General features: G+C 40.7%; 2 protein-coding genes across 7 annotated transcripts; one reads left to right on the forward strand and one right to left on the reverse strand.

The window, feature by feature from the left end:
* Nucleotides 1-5,644: 5,644 nt before the first annotated feature.
* LOC123070579 (DNA-directed RNA polymerase III subunit RPC3) lies at nucleotides 5,645-15,722 on the reverse strand. 6 transcript variants are annotated; one of them, XR_006433833.1, is made up of 15 exons: nucleotides 15,530-15,722; nucleotides 15,273-15,417; nucleotides 15,075-15,175; nucleotides 12,906-12,993; nucleotides 12,606-12,754; nucleotides 11,568-11,714; nucleotides 11,210-11,320; nucleotides 9,967-10,066; nucleotides 9,126-9,260; nucleotides 8,407-8,444; nucleotides 8,206-8,298; nucleotides 7,928-8,011; nucleotides 7,787-7,835; nucleotides 6,556-6,705; nucleotides 5,645-5,914 (listed from the first exon to the last, which is right to left on the reverse strand). XR_006433833.1 is itself a non-coding variant. In XM_044493841.1 (14 exons), the coding sequence occupies exons 1-13, from the start codon at nucleotides 15,596-15,598 to the stop codon at nucleotides 6,600-6,602; spliced, it is 1,350 nt and encodes a 449-aa protein (XP_044349776.1). In that variant the 5' UTR covers nucleotides 15,599-15,722; the 3' UTR covers nucleotides 5,645-5,914; nucleotides 6,556-6,599. The 6 variants fall into 6 exon arrangements, 3 of the variants coding, with proteins under 3 accessions (XP_044349776.1, XP_044349773.1, XP_044349774.1); XR_006433834.1 differs by having other exon boundaries at nucleotides 6,519-6,705; XR_006433835.1 differs by lacking the exon at nucleotides 7,787-7,835 and having other exon boundaries at nucleotides 6,519-6,689.
* Nucleotides 15,723-15,738: 16 nt separating this feature from the next.
* On the forward strand, nucleotides 15,739-19,343 carry LOC123070581 (50S ribosomal protein L15). Its single transcript, XM_044493842.1, has 4 exons — nucleotides 15,739-16,262; nucleotides 17,881-17,964; nucleotides 18,045-18,134; nucleotides 18,785-19,343. Exons 1-4 carry the CDS (start codon nucleotides 15,825-15,827, stop codon nucleotides 19,064-19,066), a joined length of 894 nt encoding a protein of 297 aa, XP_044349777.1. The 5' UTR covers nucleotides 15,739-15,824; the 3' UTR covers nucleotides 19,067-19,343.
* Nucleotides 19,344-20,329: the final 986 nt, after the last annotated feature.

Genomic DNA, 20,329 nt, shown 5'->3' on the forward strand with positions numbered 1-20,329 from the left:
TGCGAGGCCAACCTTTGGGTCACCTCTGGCGCAAAACACGGCTATATCATGCCAGGAGAGTAATGGCCATGTAATCTTATTTTTGCTTTTGTAAAGAAAACTCTAAACTCCTTAATTAATGTATAAGGCAAATCTTTAACCTCTAATTAAAAAAAGATATATCTATCCTGCAAAAATAAGAGTAAGAAATAATTCACTATTTGTCTTCTCTAAATTTTGTTCCAGATTTAATAAGACTATTTTGTTCGCCGCTGCAAGAGCACATTCTCACTTTCGCTCGTGCCAGTCTTGCCGAACGCACAACGATTCTTTATTTTTTTTCCTAGTCTATCGGGGAGGACGCAAAACACAACACCAAGATTGGTGCTCCGTGATTGCTTGCTGGCTTGCCGCGAGCATATTGATGAGGTTACCTCTCTGGAACTAGCTGAAACACTGGGGCTATTGCATGCGGTGGCTCTTACTCCCTCCGTTCCAAAATAGATGACCCAACTTTATACTAGAAACGGGGGGAGTACCTGTCAGGAAGAGTTTCCAAGGACCATTTTCTAGTCAAACTGTTTGCCCGTTATCCAGAGAATCAATGCTTCAACAATTGATCGCTTGCCGGTGGGGCTCATTACTGTTGATATCAATGAGTTGACGTCGTTCTTCTTGTCCGTTCGCTTTATTCTTACTAGCAAATACGCCTGTGCGTTGCAACGAGAGATTATGCAGGTGTGATAGATATAAAAAATTTGAATCAAATGCCAGGATGAGATAAGGACTTTTAAAATATCATTTGACAAACTAATCATTTAACAAACTATGTCTAAGTGATGTCATGATGAAATAAGAGTTATTTAAAAGTCATGATGAAATAAGGGAATTCTAAAAGGTCATTTAAAAAACTAAACATGTGATGATTTGATCACGATTTGTTTTCTTAAGGCGTCACAACGGAAAAAAAATTGGCTGAGCAAACTGCATTGATAGATCCTGCCTGAGCTAGAGTGATGAATGATGTGCCTCGTCTTGACCTAGCGTAGCCATGTTTATCATAACCAGTACGGTGGTACCAGAATAAATATAGATGTGTATGAAGGCAAAATAGACATTTATCATTTTCGCATAGCTTACAAAAACTAACCTACAGGAAGATGCGTCAATTGTTTTGAGCTCAGCGTTGTATGAACCATGAAGACCATTTTTTAACCCGACGCAAGGCACTAAATAAAATCATAAAACGACCTCCACGGATCCCCTAATAAAACTTCTACGCAAGCGATGATTCGTTTTGTTCATTATTTACAGATATGTTTTAATTTTGGAACATTTTCTATAATTCATGTACCTTTTTTTCTATTTCCAGAACATGTTTTTAATACTGGATTATTTTTTAAATTTTTTGACCATTTTTTTATTTCATGAACATTTATTGTGATTTGTGAATATTTTTATAACATATGCATTTTTAAAAAAAATCATAAAGATTCTATGATTTTCAAATATTTTTTGAATTCATAAAGAGTTTATGATTTCTCAATATATTTTTAAAGCTCACACCATTTTTAAATTTGGTTCATTTGAAAATCTCGAATTAATTGAAAGAAGGAAAATGAAAAATGAAAATGAAAAGGTAAAAAGCAAAATAGAAAACAGGCGGCGCCACCATCCGCACATGGGCCGACCCATTAGGGCGAATGAGAGGAGGAGGGGCGCTTCGTATTGAGAAAAAAGGGGTGGAAAGTGGTGGGGAAGCAGGGATCGAACCGTGGTCGCCTGTGCGGTAGACCAACGCCTTAGCCATCAGGCTAGCTCTATTTTTGTGTTTCATGAGCGTATCATTCTTTAAGAACCAAACCCGGCGGCTATTTTGAAATAACCCGAATCGTTTTACTTACGGATGGCAGAGTGGGTAATTTGTGCTAACTCTGAGAGCAATTATAATGACGGACGACAGAAACCCAATTCACTTTATTTTTATTTTTATTAGGTAAAGATAAAGATAAAGATAAATCGTTTCTCAAATGTCGCGGCACATATTCTGACTAGATCTTCTGAGTCATTTGATGGCTCTAGTTTTCATGTAACTCTGGATTGTATCCGGGAGACACTTTCACTTGTTATCCTTGATCAATAAAGCGCGATATTCCTAGTATATAGAGAAAAAAAAAAGATTGGTGCTCCGTGTAACCGGGGCGATCATGCGTGACGGGGCGAAGGGGCGTCCACCCCGAATCCCACTCCCACGCGACGCCGCGCGCGCAGAGCTGGTGGCCTGGTGCCCGATCAGACACGACCCGGTATTGATTGGCAACAAGTTCCCAAAAGCGAAGCCACAGGATTCAAAATTTGTCCGCGACTACTGCTGAATGCCGCAGGATGGGCGGGGAAGGAAGCAAGGCCACATGCCCAGGCGGCAACATATTCTGTCACGGCACATGGTGGTACTCCATTGGTGCCTGGCCTCCAGCTCATCGTCCATTTGACCACATTACCGCAGGGCAGCAGCACCCTCACATGTGTGCCGTAGCCCGTAGTCCACTAGCAGCGCGGGAGCAAAAACAGCTCTGCCTGCGAGCTGATTCATTAGGGTTAAGGCCTTTCCAACGATGACTAAGGCCGCGCTTACGTTCAATTGTCAATCACAGGGGATTCCTCCCGCGGCCCGAATTTTTCTAGTCGATCTGTAGGAGTAGGTTGGAGGATGTCTGCGTTGGTGGTCAGTACGTATGTCACACGCGTATTCCGGATCTCACTGCACGCTGGGTGGGTGACCACTGGTCTTATCATGCACAGCGAGACGTAAATAAAATAGTAGCACTAGAAACCAATCCTTCTATCCCAGCCCAGGTGACGAGGAGAATAGCACGGTGCTATTTTGCGTGTGCGTGCGTGCGTCTGTGTGTGTGTGTGGGGCAATTCTGGGCCAGAAGGGATTGCTTGCATTGCAAGCCGTGAATCTAACTAAATGGGTTGGTTGTTGTAGCAGGCATAGGAGTCGAGTCGATCGTCACCACTCAGCCCCACAGCAATGGAGCCTTCCCTTCCTTGAAGCGACGTAAAACTCGGCTACGCACTGCGAAATTCAGGTTCAGAACACGTGCACCGAGCTGCTCATCGTGCCATTTCCTGAGTGCCGACTGGCAAGCGTGGCATCTGTCTCCACAAGTTTCCGCAATACCAAATCGGGAAGTTGAGTTCACGCTCCAAAAGCTATATAAATATATATGGAGCTAGAAAGTTCAAATGGTAGCCGATATAATGTGCTACATGGGGATCGGTAACAGCGCACGGACAGTAGCAGCAAGAAAAGGCACGACCAATTGGCTTGGAGCTTTCAGAAGGCACAAGGAAACAAAGATGCGAGATTGTCACTCACCAGCTGGACTACACAAAATCCCAGAAATCGCAAGCGCGTGCATGGTAACACGCCATCGCTACCAGCAGCGCCTCACCGCTCGGTGTAGATAACGTACTGCGTACGTACAATGTGTGGACACAATCATACGCAAGCACGTACAATATATCTATCCATCTGTACAGGCGGATCGATTGTGTACGTACGTACAGACTTTTGCTCTCATTACACCGTTGTTTATGGAGGTTGGTACGCCGTCGAACATTCCCCGCGGAACAAGGCCGAATCAGTGGGGGGACTCTCTTATCATTGCGGAAAGGAAAAAGTCCAAAACAAACCTTCAATTTATAGGCGAAAGCTAAATCAAACCTCGAACTCTCAATCCCTGAAATAAGCATACCAAACTCTCTAATCCCGGTCTATTTTAAACCTTGACAGAACGTAGCCGGGATTTTCTAATTGGGCCGGCCCAGTAGCGCACTTACTCGCGCACGCGCACTAATCTGGTTTTCTTAGTTTCTTTCTTTTTGCGTTTTCTTTTCATTTTTCATTTTTTACACATGTCTAAATTTGCTCAATATCCAATGTACATTTTTGACGCACACATTAAATATTTTTGGATAAACTTTTGATATTTTCAAATACATTATGTACATTTTTAAATTAAATGTTTTAAAAACTTTTTGAATACATGGTAATATTTTTTCAAATACATGTTTTACATTTTATTAATGACAAAAAACATTTTATAAAACTACATGAACACCCTTTTATGTGGTTCAATATTTTTAAATCTGCATACACTTTTTTCAAGGACATGCCACATATATTCAGTTAAGGTTATGACACATATTTTTACATCACGCAAACATATTTTTACATTGCACACACATTTTTTTGAAAATGTCGCAAACACATTTTTTGAAACTCGTGAGCACTTCAAAATTTTGTTCAGGTTGCAAAAAATGTTTATAAAGGTGTTCGCTTTTTCAAAGTTGTTAGTTTTTAAAAGTATTCAGAATTTTCAAAAAGTTCTCACACTTTATAAATGTTCAAATATTTCATATATAAATACGTTTTCAATACTTGTTTGCCCCTAAAACATATTTTCAAAGTTCGATGATTTGGTTTCTGATTAAATATTTCGGGCCTCTGACTATGTCAGCCATAGTTATCTACTGTAGTGGCTACCAGGTCCCAAGGTCAACTCCAGGGCATGTTTTTTTGTGTTGAAATTATTAGGTCACCCGATAAGAAAAAGAAAGAAAGAATTTTTATGTCCCATTGTTAAGGAAAAAAAACTTGCTTTATGTCTGGTGAGCTGGCCAACAATCTGAAACATTTTATAAATACATTATTTATGAAATAGTTTACGAAATACCAAAAACATTATTAAAAAATGTGACACAATTTTAAAAATACGAAACATTTTTCAAATCATGTGAAAAACTGTTGGAATTCTGAACATTTTTTGACAAATGTAATTTTTTTGAAATCACAAACAGTTTTTTAAAATGCTAATAGAGTTTAAAAATTCCAAACAGTTTTTAAAAACACAAAAAGAATTGAATTTGTTCGAAAAATAGAAAACAGGAACAGTTTTAACTTCTGAACAATTTTAGAAATGTGCGGACATTTTTTAAACCTCACGAATTCTTGTTTTGCTATAGTGGGCCGGCCCAAATTCTTGTCCGTGAGAGTAGCTGGTAATCCCAACCGGGATTGTTGTATTCCCGATGTGCCAAACAGGTATAGGGTCCAAAATAGACCGGGATTACAAGTTCAGAGTGTCAATTTCCGGGATTCAAAGTTCAGGGTTTGATTTAGCTTTCATCTACAACTTCAAGGTTTATTTTAGACTTTTTCCTTGCGGAAAGAAAGAATCGTTATTTGTCTCCAGCTAACTGCAGCAGTTGACCTGGCCGTATGCGCGCGCATTAGCTGTAGGGTTGCTTCATGCATGTGTGTGCGCACATGGGTGCGATACGGCTCGCAAAAGTCCATGGTCATACGTGCATGACGACGCGCTTGCGACCTCTACCTCTCGCGCGCGGATTGATAGATAGATAATGGTAGCCGCTCCAAGTGGCGCAGCATCGGCGCCCCCGCAACTTGCGAATTATTGTGATTATCCGCTTCCAATCATCGGTGGCCTGCCTGCCTGCCGGTACGAGTGGCATTTGGCCAGACGAACCGAATGGATAGCCTGACATTCCGGATGACGAGTGGAAAATCAGCAGGTCGGTGGGAATAGTATTCCTCCTACCGTACCAATTGCATGGTGGATATTACCAAACTGTGGAATTTCCAAACACAACAATGGCAAAATGCGATAGCGAAGATCTCAAAACATGCAGCGTAAATGAATTTCCCATAGGTGAAATCAGCTACGAGCCTAAGATATATTAATTCAGTTGTCCAACTTCACAGCCTGGATTCCGTTCTACATTCACGGTAGACTCACCTGTATTCTCAAAAATCATGGAACAGCATGAGAGAGTCATCATGTCTAGTGAGGGCCAGGATCAAAATGTTCTTTCTGTTCCGCAGCTTTGTTTCGTCCTTCGAACCCTGCAATACACAATATATTTAAACAATTCGTGAGTTGAGGTCGGGTTGCACACATCTCTGCAAGTAAAATCTGCTTCAAGCCAACAAAGTTAGTTTCAACAAGGGTTCATTTAGTAAGATGGCATGGTGGCAACTAATCCCATATTGCTGACAGACATTATTCTTGTTATTATGACGAACGTGCATTGCACATCAGGTGTCCTACAACTTCCAAACCCCAGCGATGGTGCTAATGTAAACTGATCTCAGCCTAATTGATTCTTCAATCTAGTAACTTGAGAGTTGTTTCTAACGAAGGTTTTCTATATGGGAGCAGAGGAAATTATTGGCCTCGATATATGGTTGCGTATCTTCCTGCTCTGCATTTGGGATGAACTAATAATGTAAGCCTGATCCCAACCAAATAACGCTATGAAAGTACGACTCAGTAAAGAAACAAACAAACTGAATTGCAACTATGATATGGCATAAACACATTATATAGTCATGTATGTACTGTGATGATAAACATATGGGCAATAGAGCAACCAATCCTGACGTGCATCCTGAATTAATGAAACGTAAAAGTAATAAACAATTTTTTGCATAGGAAAGCTCAGCTTACAGCTAGAAAACTGTAATGGTGATCATTAGATGATAACCTCGAGTAGAAGTTCAGCAATGTAATTCACCATCTGGCGCAAGTTCAAAGCAGCATGGTAGAGATTATCGATGAACTGCTCACGAAATGTATTTTTGGCTCTCCATACAAAAAACTGTGCGTACCCTGTTCCTGCTGCGGAAGCGATTTTCTGTAAACATAATAGAATTATTGTGAACAGAAGCACAAAATGAGACATATTTTTTGTTACTTATAAACTTACAGGATATCTATATCCTGTAATTTACTACACAAGTTCTCCTAGCTTTAAGCCATAGCGAGTTCTTTAGGTTAGCTTGAAACTGAGGTAGCAGAACTGCAGTAGTGTGGAAGCTCTGAACTATTGCTCCAGGAAAGTAACTGAAACTTGAAAGTTGCTACAGAAGAATTGCTAGACGATAACTCTGCCATGGGTGACGTGTGGAGCAAAAATACCATTCTATGTGACTTAAGAACATATCATTTTGTCAAACACCTAGTGCAAACATTTATTTGGGGTACAACAGAAGCCAAAAACAGCAATAGCAGATGCATCCACTTTCCTAGTTCCAGCTAATTTTCTACTGTATCAGTCCAATAGAATCACTTCCACGGGTATTATTTATGGATAGTTCCAACTATGCTAATGCAGCATTAGAGCCTCTCTAGCAGATTCCTTATAACCCACTCATTCCTTCAAATTTGCAACTAAATAAAGCACCTAAATATGCTCTTGAGCTGGTGAAACTTATGGGTGCAAGAAGTTCTAAACTTTTCCCATTCCTTATCCTTAATTTGTTTTGAAGGATCTTCCCTAAAACTGGTATTTGTTCAGTAAATTTACATTAGTTACTTACAATCATTTTAAGGAATGAGTGTTTAATAAAGCACCTAGATATGCTCTTGAGCTGGTGAAACTTATGGGTGCAAGAAGTTCTAAACTTTTGCGGTATTACCAATTACCACACTACAAAACTCAGAAAGTGTGGGTTAAGGTGTTCGAGCACCATTCACATAACTAGAACATATAACTGGATATTATTTGTGTTCAAGTACTTAATGTGTCAAGAAAACTTTAGACATTTACTCTTGTATTAACTAACTTATCAAGTTTGTTTACAAGCTTTGTCCCAAATGCTAAATAGCCTTTTAAAACTGCATTGATGCTTATAAATGATGCAGATTTATGATGAAAGTAACGCAATATATCATGAATTCATGATGCATTCGTAAGGCTAATATGGACCACCTGCCTTGTATAGTAAAGTAGTAGACCATCAAAGCAGTGAAGTTATCGCACAACTAGCATTTAAAGCAAGGAGGGTTATCATTGTCATTCTCTCTGCCCTCCAAGCAAGAAATACTACTTTTTCTGATGACACTAGGAAACAGACCTCTGTATCTATGTAGCCGTCGTTCCATAGTTTGTACAAAGTTGAATGAACAATCTGCTTGTCCAGAATTGTTGTGTCAATAATCTGCACATTTGCAATCAAAGTTTAGATTTGTGTACTTCGGTTTGCAACAGGAAGCCATGCCATCAAATAAACAATCATAAAACAGGATCACACAAATAAAATTAATGCATAACAGAAGCTTTCTTAACCAAACGAGATTGACAACAATAGCAAAGCATAGTTCTACAATTTCCTCAATGTGTAAGAGTACTTACTTGATCTGTCTCAACTGCACAACCTTGTGTGACCAATAGCCTAAAGATTGTAAAAGCTTCTTGCCCGTATTTCTTTTTCACAAGCGACTCTATCTATAATGCACACATAAAAGACATGTGCATGTCAACTGTTAGTACGGAAAGGACAGGGGAGTGTCTTTTAACTCAAATAAACCATGAAACAGTAGCACAATCTGGTACCTCCTCATTTCTACATGCTTCAACCATTTTGCGTAAATCTACAGGAAAAACAGTACCACTGTCATGAGAATCTTACAAAAAGAAATTATGATGTTCACTCAAAGGCTGGCAAACTAAATTTAAACATCAAGTGTTTTTAATCTTACATAAAAGAACTTATGATGTTAACTCAAGGTTGGCATACTAAATTTGAGCATCCAGAGTTTAGAATGGAAGACAAGTAACAAGGAAAGTAAGTTTCTACAACATAATTTCCAGCTGTTTAGAGGCTTTTTCACGCTTCGGCTGAATATTTTGTTATCACTGCATACATCACAATTTCATGGAATAGCAGGCCGTCAGTATCAGCAACCTAATGGTAACTAGGCTCGAACTAATTATGAAAACAATGGAAGATGTCATAGCTATAGTACTTTTTCCTTGTATAGACCAACCAACATGTCTCCTTATCTGGAAGTGTGGAGTGTGGACTGGTTCACATGATCATATCCAAAGTTCAAATATAATTAAGACAATAAGCTACCACAATTCAATCCAGGAATTGGACTGGACTGAAATCAGTTTCCTTATGGCATCCATTGCCTAGTGGCAAGTTTTGATTTCCGAACCGTAGAAGTTCATTTCTAGCAAGCTTGAACTGGGCTTCATGTCGGGCACTTAACTAACAGAACTTCGATGTATTCAACTTATACAGACTAAAAATATCAACAGTAACTTACCAAAAGTAAATTCTTCCCCATCGGAAGTAGTACACTGTAAATCCAGCAGGACTGGTTTTATGTCACCAATTGACATTGCCGCACCTCCTTCCTTTTGTCCTAGTTTCTCCAAAATACCATTTATTGATGATGTCACTGAAAAAAGGGAACTCAATGTTATATTCGTTGGAAATAATTCACAACTGCTTGCGAGGATGGTCTTTTCCCCCTCTAGTGATATTATATCAATGAAACTGAAACCATGTAACTTCAGTGATAAATTGTCATGGTACATTGGTACTTCAGCAAGTTGGTTACTTGCCTACCTGGTATCTTGGGAGGCATTGTGCTGGTACTGATTCCGCAAAATATTCATATACATTTAACCTAATGAGGTACTCCCTCCGTAAACTAATATCAGGTAAACTAAAGTAGTGATCTAAACGCTCTTATATTAGTGTACAGAGGGAGTACTAAATTCGTTCTATCCTTTCTTCAAATCGAATAGAGAGTAAAAAGCTAAATCAAATCACAGAAGGCGTGATTTTAACAACCATTTGCCACCGTAGGAAATAATCTAGCATATGGCATTCCCTAATCTGGCTCATTCAAGACTGCCAAGCTATAGATTTAAAATAAATAGCTCAAACAGAAACTAGCATTTCTTAGTTAATGCTCACCACCAAGAGGCAAGACCAGAACCGATGGAATTTAAAAACAGCAATGCAGGTTAAAAATAGTTGTGTTCATACAAGCCCATGTGTGAACGTAAAGCCATAAAAGCGTAAAGCCATAAATAAAATCACAGTGTTCCTGGATCTACTATTGAAAGGATACTTGAGCTATTGATATCGGGTACTACCAGAGTTTGTATCTTTGTCAGGTAAGTTAGCTTCAAAAAATGACTCCCAGATAGGATGTGTGCCAACCTTCAGCTTTGGCTTCTTTCGGTCTGCACAAAACTTTAATGCAAGAAGGAAAACATGAAGTGGGGATTAACAAAGTCAAATTGCATGATTCCTTCAGCTGCACCACTCATGCATACACAAATAAAAATATATCAAAATGAAATCAGCATTCTCTACTCTCTTTTTGTGGGGGTGTGAGGGGGTGGGGGAAGGCGGTGCTGCTACGTGAATAATCCTCATTCAACTTAACTTATTCGGCACAAAAGGCAGATGCGGTACAACAACACGGTCCTGTACATTACACATAACAGGCAATCCTTACGGCATCTCTGATGTGCATCTCAAACCGGTTAAATAGATGTTACCGAGTTCATATTGTACAATGGAACGATAAGTTCAAGCTGGGAAATAATCCTAGCATCAAACTCTTAAGTTGAAGCCGACCACAGCATGAGAGAATAACTTTCATGGCCCATACAACAACATGCCCACCCTAGCTGCCGGCTGCTGCTTCAGTGCTCTGTCATCGCTTGCAGCTCTGGCTCGTCCACTCCGAGGAGCAGCTCGGACTCATTCCCACGCCGCAGAAACCCTTGGATAGTCTCCAAGATCTCCTCCACAGTCAAGAACATTGTCAAGATAAAGGAAGACGCTGCTCATGTTCATCGGCCTACCATCACTATTCTGTCTTGGTTTCAGGAGAAATAACAGTGGCAGTGGTAGAGAGAGAGAGAGAGAGAGAGAGAGAGAGATTGAGAGAGAGAGAGAGAGAGGGAACAGAGATGAACGGGAGCTAATTTCTGCTGTTCCTTTTTCTATGTATGGTTTTCACTGAGGTAGCATGGCTATGTAGCAACGTTGATTCAATACAATGCAGAAGCTCTTATATGTTCATGAAGGAGTATATTCCCTTTTTCTTTTGTCCTCTTTTTACTGTACTAACTTCATCTCACTTTGGGGTTTACATTACAATCCTTTCTTCATGGCAGCAGCAACCCCACCCCAACCCCACTCCTCTTCCGAAGCAATACATTTCACTATCGTTTTGTAGAATAGAATGCCTTGGTAGGTATCCTACTTCTAGAAGACCCAATGCAAGCAAGGATTTTTTTTACAGAAACAACACTGCAGATAAAAAGATGAAGACACCTGCATAAATATGCTACCCATAGTAATGCTATGATAACAGCAACATACCTTCTTCTTTAGACAGAATATAAATTTCTCAAAATTTACCCGCCAAAGTACTTCATTCTCTGCAATTGTTGAGTTGAGCTCTTCATCTACCTCAAAGGCTCCGTGTTTCCGCTGATGAAATAACGACGCAGAGAATTACATGATGATAAAAGCAGTTAATTGCATGTTGTTGCTGCATTTGCCAGTTCCTACCAATACTTTCAGAAAATGCCTTCGCCATTAACAAACAATCTACATATATCACTTTGCCTTTTCTCATTTAACAACAGGATGGCCGAAACAACAAATACCAATTTTTCCCGTAACATGAAGTCACTGCATAACATGGTGGTGAAGATAAGTAGAAAGAGTACACCACCTTAGCACCCGCAACAGCGTTATGAGGACAATCATTCGTTTTTGATGCATCCTCCATGCTGTATGGGATCTCAGAAAACCTTTCTGGATCAGAAAGGGTTGCAGTATTGACAACTTTCTGCTCAAGTGAAAGAACCTCCTCGGCAGTCTGTAACAAAGATAATTTTCTAAGATCATGTAACTGACTATCATACACAGTGCATATCGACAGAAGAAAGAACAGTAATACATTATTAAAGCATCGAGATCTTGGCACTAATAATTATCAGTTTTCACAAAGTGTACACAGGTGATGACTATGAGTTAAGAGTAAGATGATTTTGTCAACTGGACATGCATAAAAAGGACCCAAACCAGTGAGCTAGCTAATTAGCCCTTTGCTAAGATGTCTAATTAAAAGACCAAGTTAGTAAACTAACAAGCTTAGTCAGCTTCTACCAATCCTGCATGCATTTGTATTAGTTTACAGTAGAAAACTATAAAAGTCAGTGTTCAAGAAAGCGTTTTTAAGTGCTGAGCGATGGCAAACCTCTTCGCTTTTGCCCTAAGCGGTAGATTAAGCGTTTTTTCTTAAATTTGGCTGTTTTTGAACTGCTTTTGCTTGTCTGCTTGCGCAATAATGGTAATATGCCATTTATCTTACTATTAGGCTCTGTTCGGGAACTATTTCCTTCATATTCTGGCAAAATTCTGGCACATGATCTCTATTAGGTTATGACTATTTGAACTGAACTGCATTTTAGTTGTTATCTTGCTTGCTATGTGAACCTGATGTGTATTTGCTATGGTGTGAACTGTATTTTAGATGCTATATCAATTATCCATGTGCCATGTTTCCTATTTTACTATGTATATTATTCAAAATCTGTCAAATTCTAGCCAATTTCAAAAAATGCTTAAGCATGCTTAAGTAAGCGCCCATTGCTCTAAGCTGTGGCCTTCCGCTTCGCTTATGTTTTCCGCTTTTTTGAACATTGATAAAAGTAGAGGCCTATTAAAATGACCAGGAATGTCCATAACAGGGAATCGCTTTGCATACTTTTGGAACTCTTCTCCTTGCACCTGTAGATTGTTCATCTTCCTGTGGATTGAAATAGGGTTCAGCTTTTGGGCAACGTTCCACATAACGTGCATACACAAGTCTGTTGAAGTTCATTCGTATTTCTTCCCTTGCTGGTCGGATGGTGCCTGTAACATGGATGACCCATTATCAGGCAACAGCAATAGTCACCATCACCGGCAAATATCAAAGATTATGGGAAAAAGAGGAAAGACAATAACATCATAAAAAGAACAGTGGATGATCCAATAACAACTTCAACAAATTAAAAGGACATACCTTCTGGCACTTTAGAGATTGTGCGTCCCACAAGTTGGTCAAATGTTAGCCTACCATTCTGAAGCAATCCCTCAATAAGAGCTTCTGACTGCAAGATACATAAGTTCTATGCATAAGGTCATAAACTTTGGAAAAGTTACAACTTCCAAGTACTGAATGATTGTAGGCACAATGTTAAAATTAACTTTATTTTCTTCTCAGAACGGCCCGGAAACGATCACACATTTGTAACAAAAATAGCACCAGGACAATTAGAATGTAAGTTCAGGCAAGGTATGTTATCTGTCAGTTTCTCTATCAACTACCAGCCTATCACAAACAATAATTACCAGCATATTTATTGAACACCTAAAAAGGGATCATATCAAGAACTAAGATAAGTGACATGTTTTATTTTTGAAACAACTGACAAACTAATCGTTAACTAAACAAATTAGCATTTCACATCGCCATGCTAACTGGAGACATATTTTACAACCACCTAATATGTTTTTTACCAGTTATCATTGTTAAGCAATATAAGACTCATCCTCCTGCACATCCACTAAGCTGTTAGGCTGTTGTGTATCGCATTACATATCCGCATATTTCCGATGATTCCTTCACTTGCCGAGAGCTAGAATCAGTCTCCATACCATGCCAACTGCATGGTTATCTCTGGTTATTTCTCATTCAGACTGTGTACATGTACTCTAAAGAGCACTGAATTCAACAGATATTTGCATCGGAAAATATCTCAATGCCATTCAGTAGTATCAGGTAGTCTTTGGGTCATGCTAATCCAATTCAAACCATTGTGCCATCCAACTTCCTCTCTCTGGCATTCTCCTCCCCACAGCCAACAGCATTCTCCCCTTGCCCTGTCAACCCGCCTCTGTTACCATGGGTGGAGAATAGGGAATGGCCACAACATCACAAGCATCAAACCTAGAACCTAATGACTTTTATAACACTAGTCCAATTAAATATGTATATTGATATATTGAGTAAAAATACAAATAGTTCAACTAATAAATTACAACTAAAATCATCCTGTGTGATACAAGGCAACTTATTTTATGCAATGCAGATATGACCATCTTTCTGCAAAAGTGTTTGCTTGTTCAGATTCAACATACTCTAGTTTTATGGATTGGGGGGATTTCGGAGTGCACAAGTTCTCAACCCTCAGGGCAGAGTACAAATATGAATATGTGAGAAAATACAAAATGTTAATCGTACAGGAAAATCTTAACCATATTTGTATTTTATAAAATATAGTAGTCCAATAATGTGGATAATACAGAGCCTTGACGCCCCTAATAAGGTCATACATGGTACCATGCACCACAGTGTAGCATGCTTAGAGATTAACCCGGAGGATGGATCGAGAATGTAAATAACTAAATACAGCATTAGTTTAAAAAATTGGAATGATCAAGCTGAAATAGTATGAATATTTTTTTTCAGAGTACGCCAATGGCGTACCTTATTTTTATATAAGGGAGCAAACCAAATTACAGGAGTCTGGCACTACACTACAAACAGTGCAGCCAGAGAAACACCACTCCATCTATTACACTCTAAGGTTGTCTCACAAAAATATCTAGACACACCACACCTGTCCTCCTAATGACATCCACAATGTGGTCAAATAGTACGAATATGAAACGGTTCATCTTGCACTACATATAGAGGAAAATGTTTGTCTACAAAAAGATGATGCCTTATGATCTTGAAGAGTAAGAGGAATGTTCAGACGTACAGCACTACAATAATTTGATTATGCTCAACGGCAAACTCCAGATAGAAAGGATTAGCTAGCCTCTATTTGCCAACAGTGACTGCAGTAGCTAGATATCATGAAAGAGTAAAGGACATCCTCAGGACCCGACCTAAATTTGCAAGTACCACATGTCATTAACTCCAGATCATTAATCAAGGTCAAGATGCATGTTAATAATCTTAAGTGTAATACTCCAAGATATCTCAGTTACTCCTTGCCATCGCCTCTAGACCATTAATCAAGGCCGATATGCATCTAGCAACGAGAATAACAAGGTGCAAAAAATAAATAAATCTACAGTACCATCTGCTCCGCACTGATTTCAGCATTCAGAGAATTATGGATGCTGTTTTAATCAATCCCAGCTTTTAACAAGCAAGCGTGAACTAAAATCAAGTGCACACCTCTGGAATGTCCGCGCGGATAATAGAGATGAACTTTGAGAAGCGCAGCCGATGCAGGACATTGTCGAAGATGGCCAAGTAGAGCGTGATGGTCCTATCGCCTACAATCACAGAAAAATTAATGGAGTCACGGACTAGCAGGGCATCGAATCGAATCAAATCAAATCATATAGCCAAGGGATTCGCATATGGGCTTGCCTCTGGGCGATGAGAAGGCCTGAACGCAGTTGTGCTGGATGAGGACGAGGAGAGAGTTCTTCACTTGCCCCTGCGGGAGCTTGAGACGGCGCACAATCTCCGTCAGCTGCAGCGCCCCGTGGCGGAGGAGGCAGTCGCACACCTTCTGCGAGAAGGGATCGGGGCGGCGGGAGTTAGGGCTTCACACGCACGAACACGCTGACACAATGCCAGTACCAGGGCGCGACGAGAGGGTAGGAGGTGGACAGGGGTCTTACCGCTACGAGGGGGCCGAAGTGGTCGGATATGAGGCCCGCGGCGAGGAGGATGCCGTGCTGCGACACCATGGTCGCCGGCGGCGATGAGGATTAGGATTTTTGGGTGCGTGTTGCGTCGGCAAAGCCCTCAACGCGAGACAACCTAACCAGCAAAGACTGCACGTGACGTGATCCTGGGCGTCCATTTTTAGGCCAGCGGCTCAGGTTTTATGGCACGGAACCGTCCATTCTAACCCTAAACCCCCGGCGCAGCCAGACCGGTGGAGGAAGCCGCCAGCCCACCACCACAGCAGCCATGTTGCGCCGCGCCTCCCAGCTCCTCCGCACCATCCCCACCGCCACCGTGTTCCCCCGCCGCCTCCCGCAACCGCACCGGCACCCGCTTCCAGCCCCACCCGCCCATCTCCTCCCCGCCCCCAGGCAACCGTCGTACTTCTACGCCACCGAGTCAGCGGCGGCGCCGGCGGCGCGGCCACCAAAGGTGCCGCGGCCACTGAGGACGGCGGGGAGCCTGCTGAGGCTGAACGACATCCGCGATAACCCCGGCGCGACGCAGCAGAAGACGCGCAAGGGCCGCGGGATCGGCTCCGGGAAGGGCAAGACGGCGGGGCGCGGGCACAAGGGCCAGAAGGCGCGCGGCACCGCTCGCTTCGGCTTCGAGGGCGGCCAGACCCCGCTGCGCCGCCGTCTCCCCCGCCGCGGCTTCAAGAACCGCTTCTCACTCACGTTCCAGGTCCAGGGCCCTCTTTGCATTTCTGTTCATCTGCTTTCCTTGCAGCAACGCGACATTTGCTGTTTGCGATCTAAGTTGTTTGATTACGAATCAATCATTTCTTTCTTGATTTCCATGTACTGTATGTGCTCTAGTTGTCATCCCCGAAGGTTGCTTGATTCGATGATCGGAAGTTGTACGGGCCAACATTTTTGCACATAAGGTGCTTGATCTGTGTTCTGTGCACGGAGTTCACATATTTTGAATTTACCACCGCTTATTCCGAGTGCTACCTTGATAAGGATTTTGCCCCTTCGTAGATGCTCCTTAGTTAGGCGAAGGAGTTTCTGACTGAGCTTACTGGTGCCCTATCTGTGGTGGTAACTCTTAGACGAGCTTCTGGATCATTTTGTTCCTCAGTGTACAACAATAGAACTCTGTGTTAAAAATGGCAAAAGGCAGCATGAAAGTACCTTAATAGGCATTATGAAAAGGCCGGGATAGTGGATTTTCACCTAGCAGCGGCCATTTTTAAGGAACTTATGAGCTTTGAGAAAATGGGCATGCTGAGATAACATAGAAAGTACCGAGAAGACAGCAAGAGATTATGGTCATAGGTCAAGCTACAGTGAGGGCAGAGTATGCTGGCTCCTTATCAGCTAGAGTATGGTATATGTGAGCAGTGGTGGATCCATACCAAGTGCCAAGATATGTGGCTTGTGTACTGAATTGGTCGCCAAACTTTGGTGGATAAATCTAATAGGTGGAACTGTGCTAATCTATTGTAAGACCTGAGGTGTTGTGCACTAATTGGGTGCTGATTTTGGACATATCTATTACAGAGTAAACTATTGTTTGGACAACATTTCTATACTTGATATTTGTTTGCGAAGGAAACCTAGGCTTATAATTAAAGTTTACACATTATCTAATCTATTGATGGATATATAAGTTAATGTTAGTACAGTGTGGACTATTTGGTGCCGTGTTAGTATGCAAGAAGCAGGTTTCAAAGAAGTATCATATGTGGCAGAGTTACATTTCTGTAGTGTTACATAGATTAGATTGTGAAGAGCACTGCAAGAATATTTTTAATAGAACATGCCGATTTCTAGCTTTTTCTTTTCTTTCCTTTTCTGTTCATATTGACTCACAAAAAGAACATGCCATATTCTTACAATATATAGTTGTATCTAGCATAAGACCTAGTAAAGCATCAAGATTTATAATCTAATGAATTGCATCTATCATATGTTCCCAAATCCTTCAGGAGGTACTGTGAAGTGATATACTGTTCGGCACTGAGCAGTGGAGTAACTTTCTGTTTGCTTTACAATCTTTCAGTCTCCTAAAATTGTATTCCAACATGATATGTGATGTACCTATCTCTGCTAGTTCATGCAGTGATTGTTTTCAGAAAATTGTGGTTGCTATTTGATCCATGCTAATGTCTGACTTCAACATCTACAAAATAATGGCAAAATTTTTGTATTCGTTTGGGTAACTGGATGTTCATTGTAGAACTTGTTCAACAACTTGACAATTACTTTGTTTATTTATTATGCTTTAAGTTCAATTTTTTATTCCCAAATGGTACCGTGGGCATAGTGTGATGTTGGTCATCTTTCCCTGTGGTCAGCCCTGTGGACTGGGGAAAATTGCGAAGCTCATCAATGCTGGAAAAATTGATTCCTCTGAATTGATCACAATGAAGACCCTGAAGGTACTGCAGTCATTTTTTTGAACTAGCTATGTTTCTGTTTTCTTCTTTGCAACATCAACTTCTCTATCACACTTTATCAGGATACAAGTGCCATTGGGAAACAAATAAAGGATGGGATTCGGTTAATGGGTCGTGGTGCAGAAGAAATCAAATGGCCAATTCATCTCGAGGCAAGCAGAAGCTAGTTCGAAATAATTAAATCTTATCAATATTCATAAGCATATAGTTTCTTGTTCATTTCAAGTACTCCATTCTCAGGACTAACATGCACGCTTTCATAGTCCAATTCTGTTCAGTTTCGTGCTACATGCGATAACACATAATTCGAACATGTAAATGTATCTGTTCCGCCGGGTGCCATTTATCCATTATAATGATATCACAGAATGTGCTCATTCATTATGTCTTTGCATGACCTGCCTGTCTATTGCTTGCAATCATGTTTAGTACAAATAGTGACTCTTTTGTAGAGGCAATGAGGTAGTTCCAACTGTGAGTGTAGTAAATATAGCTTTCTATTGCTGAATATTGTTTGGCATGTGCCCAACTAATAGCCGATGACAGTGACAAAAAAAACCCAGCATGATTTTACTTGCAATGTACTCCCTCTGTAGTGATCTAAACGCTCTTATATTTCTTTATAGAGGGAGTATTTTTAAGTGAAATTATATTGTTTTGATTACTAAGATATAACATTTTCAACTTAAAAGAATGGTTACACATACTAGGTCAGCTGTGAACATTGGTACTGTGGATTGGATTTGATATACTATGTATTCAAATTTCACGAATCCCTTCCTAATCAAATGTAAATTGGCAGGTATCAAGGGCGACTGCAAGGGCGAAAGCTGCAGTTGAAGCAGCAGGTGGAACTGTAAGATTGGTGTACTACAACAAGCTTGGGTTCAGGGCACTTCTCAAACCTGAGTGGTTTGCAAAGAAGGGCCGCCTTATACCAAAAGTGGCGAGGCCTCCACCCAAGCAACGAGACAAGGTTGATAGCATTGGCCGACTACCTGCTCCCACAAAGCCACTTCCCTTCACATCGGAGGAATTAGAGTTTACTGCCAAGCGTGAAGCTGCTAAAGTGATCGCTGCATAGGAGGGAGTACAAATCACTGAAGAAGCCCATCCGAACTTTTATTACTTACATAAGTCCTGCACCGGGCATTTATAACAATCACCTGCTCTTCCCTATAGGTGCATTCCTTGTGGGATCCTTGTGTTTCCTTGTCATTTGTGCTACGCGGGAATGACATTGTCTTCTTCTGGTGGCAGTAGTACCTCCTGGTAAGCACCAGGGCTGGCGGGTAAAATATCCTGTAACTGTCTTTTGAGAGATCAGTTCATTGTTTTCGTTAATAGAAACTTTTTCTCTAGGACAATACTTCAGGAATGTCTGCCAAACACTATAGGACAAAAGATGGCTTTTGGTGTACTAAGTATTAAGAAAAAAAAAGGAGCGTCTATCAAAAAGGAAGAAAAAAACAAGGGATAATGACCCCAATAGCCAACGAGCCTTCCCTGTTAAGGGTCAATTTTTGTTGCCACGAGCATTGCAAATTTAAAACAGCATAGTTAGCGAGCATGACAACTATGCTGTAGTTTTGTTTTTCATCATAAAATTGCCAGTGCTTGCAAATTTAAATCGTCATCTTTGCCCATCCTTGTGGTAACTAAAGTTGCCATCAAAATGTTTGCAATTGCCACCCTTCCTAGAGAATCGTCCGCTGAATGACATTACCCTGGTTTTAGCACAAAGAACTTCTCTAACAATTTCTATAGGTTCAATGTAAGATCTATCTGTTGTTTAATCATCACATCAATTTTTCCTTCAATTTTTAAGGGGGGCGATATCTTTAGCAATTTATTATAAAGAGCATAAGTAATGGGACAAGAATTCTTGGAACATGGTTACATGCATACCCGCTAGACCAGTAAAATTGGTAATAATAATAGATTTTATATATATGAAATTTTAGGGTATTAAACTTGATCGCCCATTCTACTCACGTGTGAAGTTTCGTGAAGAAATGACATATGTGGTATCATGAGCAACAAAAAGTAACGTTACACCTATCGTAAGGGATCTTACGTGACCGATTGGATGAAATCTGGGAAGGGGCCCATCCAGTTGAATTCGGGGGTTATTTATTGGTTAGGGATGGAAGGTCACGTAGCTCTTCGTAGCCCCTTCGTAGGTCTAGCATTTTAATGGCGTCTACCCGGCTGGAGCATATGGCAAAGGAGCCTGCTACTATGATTTTGATTACATCAAAGTTTTACCCGAGTCAGTACCGGCCGAGCCTTGAAGGAAAGCGTCGCTCTCCCTCTCGTTTGCCCGTACAGTGATGAAACTGCTATG

The sequence above is a fragment of the Triticum aestivum genome, chromosome 3B, assembly GCF_018294505.1.
Source record: "Triticum aestivum cultivar Chinese Spring chromosome 3B, IWGSC CS RefSeq v2.1, whole genome shotgun sequence".
NCBI classification, from domain to species: domain Eukaryota; kingdom Viridiplantae; phylum Streptophyta; class Magnoliopsida; order Poales; family Poaceae; genus Triticum; species Triticum aestivum.

What these genes read in the sequence shown, in the direction of transcription:
- LOC123070579 (XM_044493838.1), bottom strand. Translation starts at nt 15,598, where the DNA reads ATGGTGTCGCAGCACGGCATCCTCCTCGCCGCGGGCCTCATATCCGAC. An exon ending in GGCCTTCTCATCGCCCAGAG is followed by an intron (nt 15,176 to 15,272) that starts GCAAGCCCATAT and finishes CTGTGATTGTAG; the next exon opens with GCGATAGGACCATCACGCTC. An exon ending in CAAGGAGAAGAGTTCCAAAA is followed by an intron (nt 11,715 to 12,605) that starts GTATGCAAAGCG and finishes TCTTTGTTACAG; the next exon opens with ACTGCCGAGGAGGTTCTTTC.
- LOC123070581 (XM_044493842.1), top strand. Translation starts at nt 15,825, where the DNA reads ATGTTGCGCCGCGCCTCCCAGCTCCTCCGCACCATCCCCACCGCCACC. An exon ending in TCACAATGAAGACCCTGAAG is followed by an intron (nt 17,965 to 18,044) that starts GTACTGCAGTCA and finishes ACACTTTATCAG; the next exon opens with GATACAAGTGCCATTGGGAA. An exon ending in AATGGCCAATTCATCTCGAG is followed by an intron (nt 18,135 to 18,784) that starts GCAAGCAGAAGC and finishes GTAAATTGGCAG; the next exon opens with GTATCAAGGGCGACTGCAAG.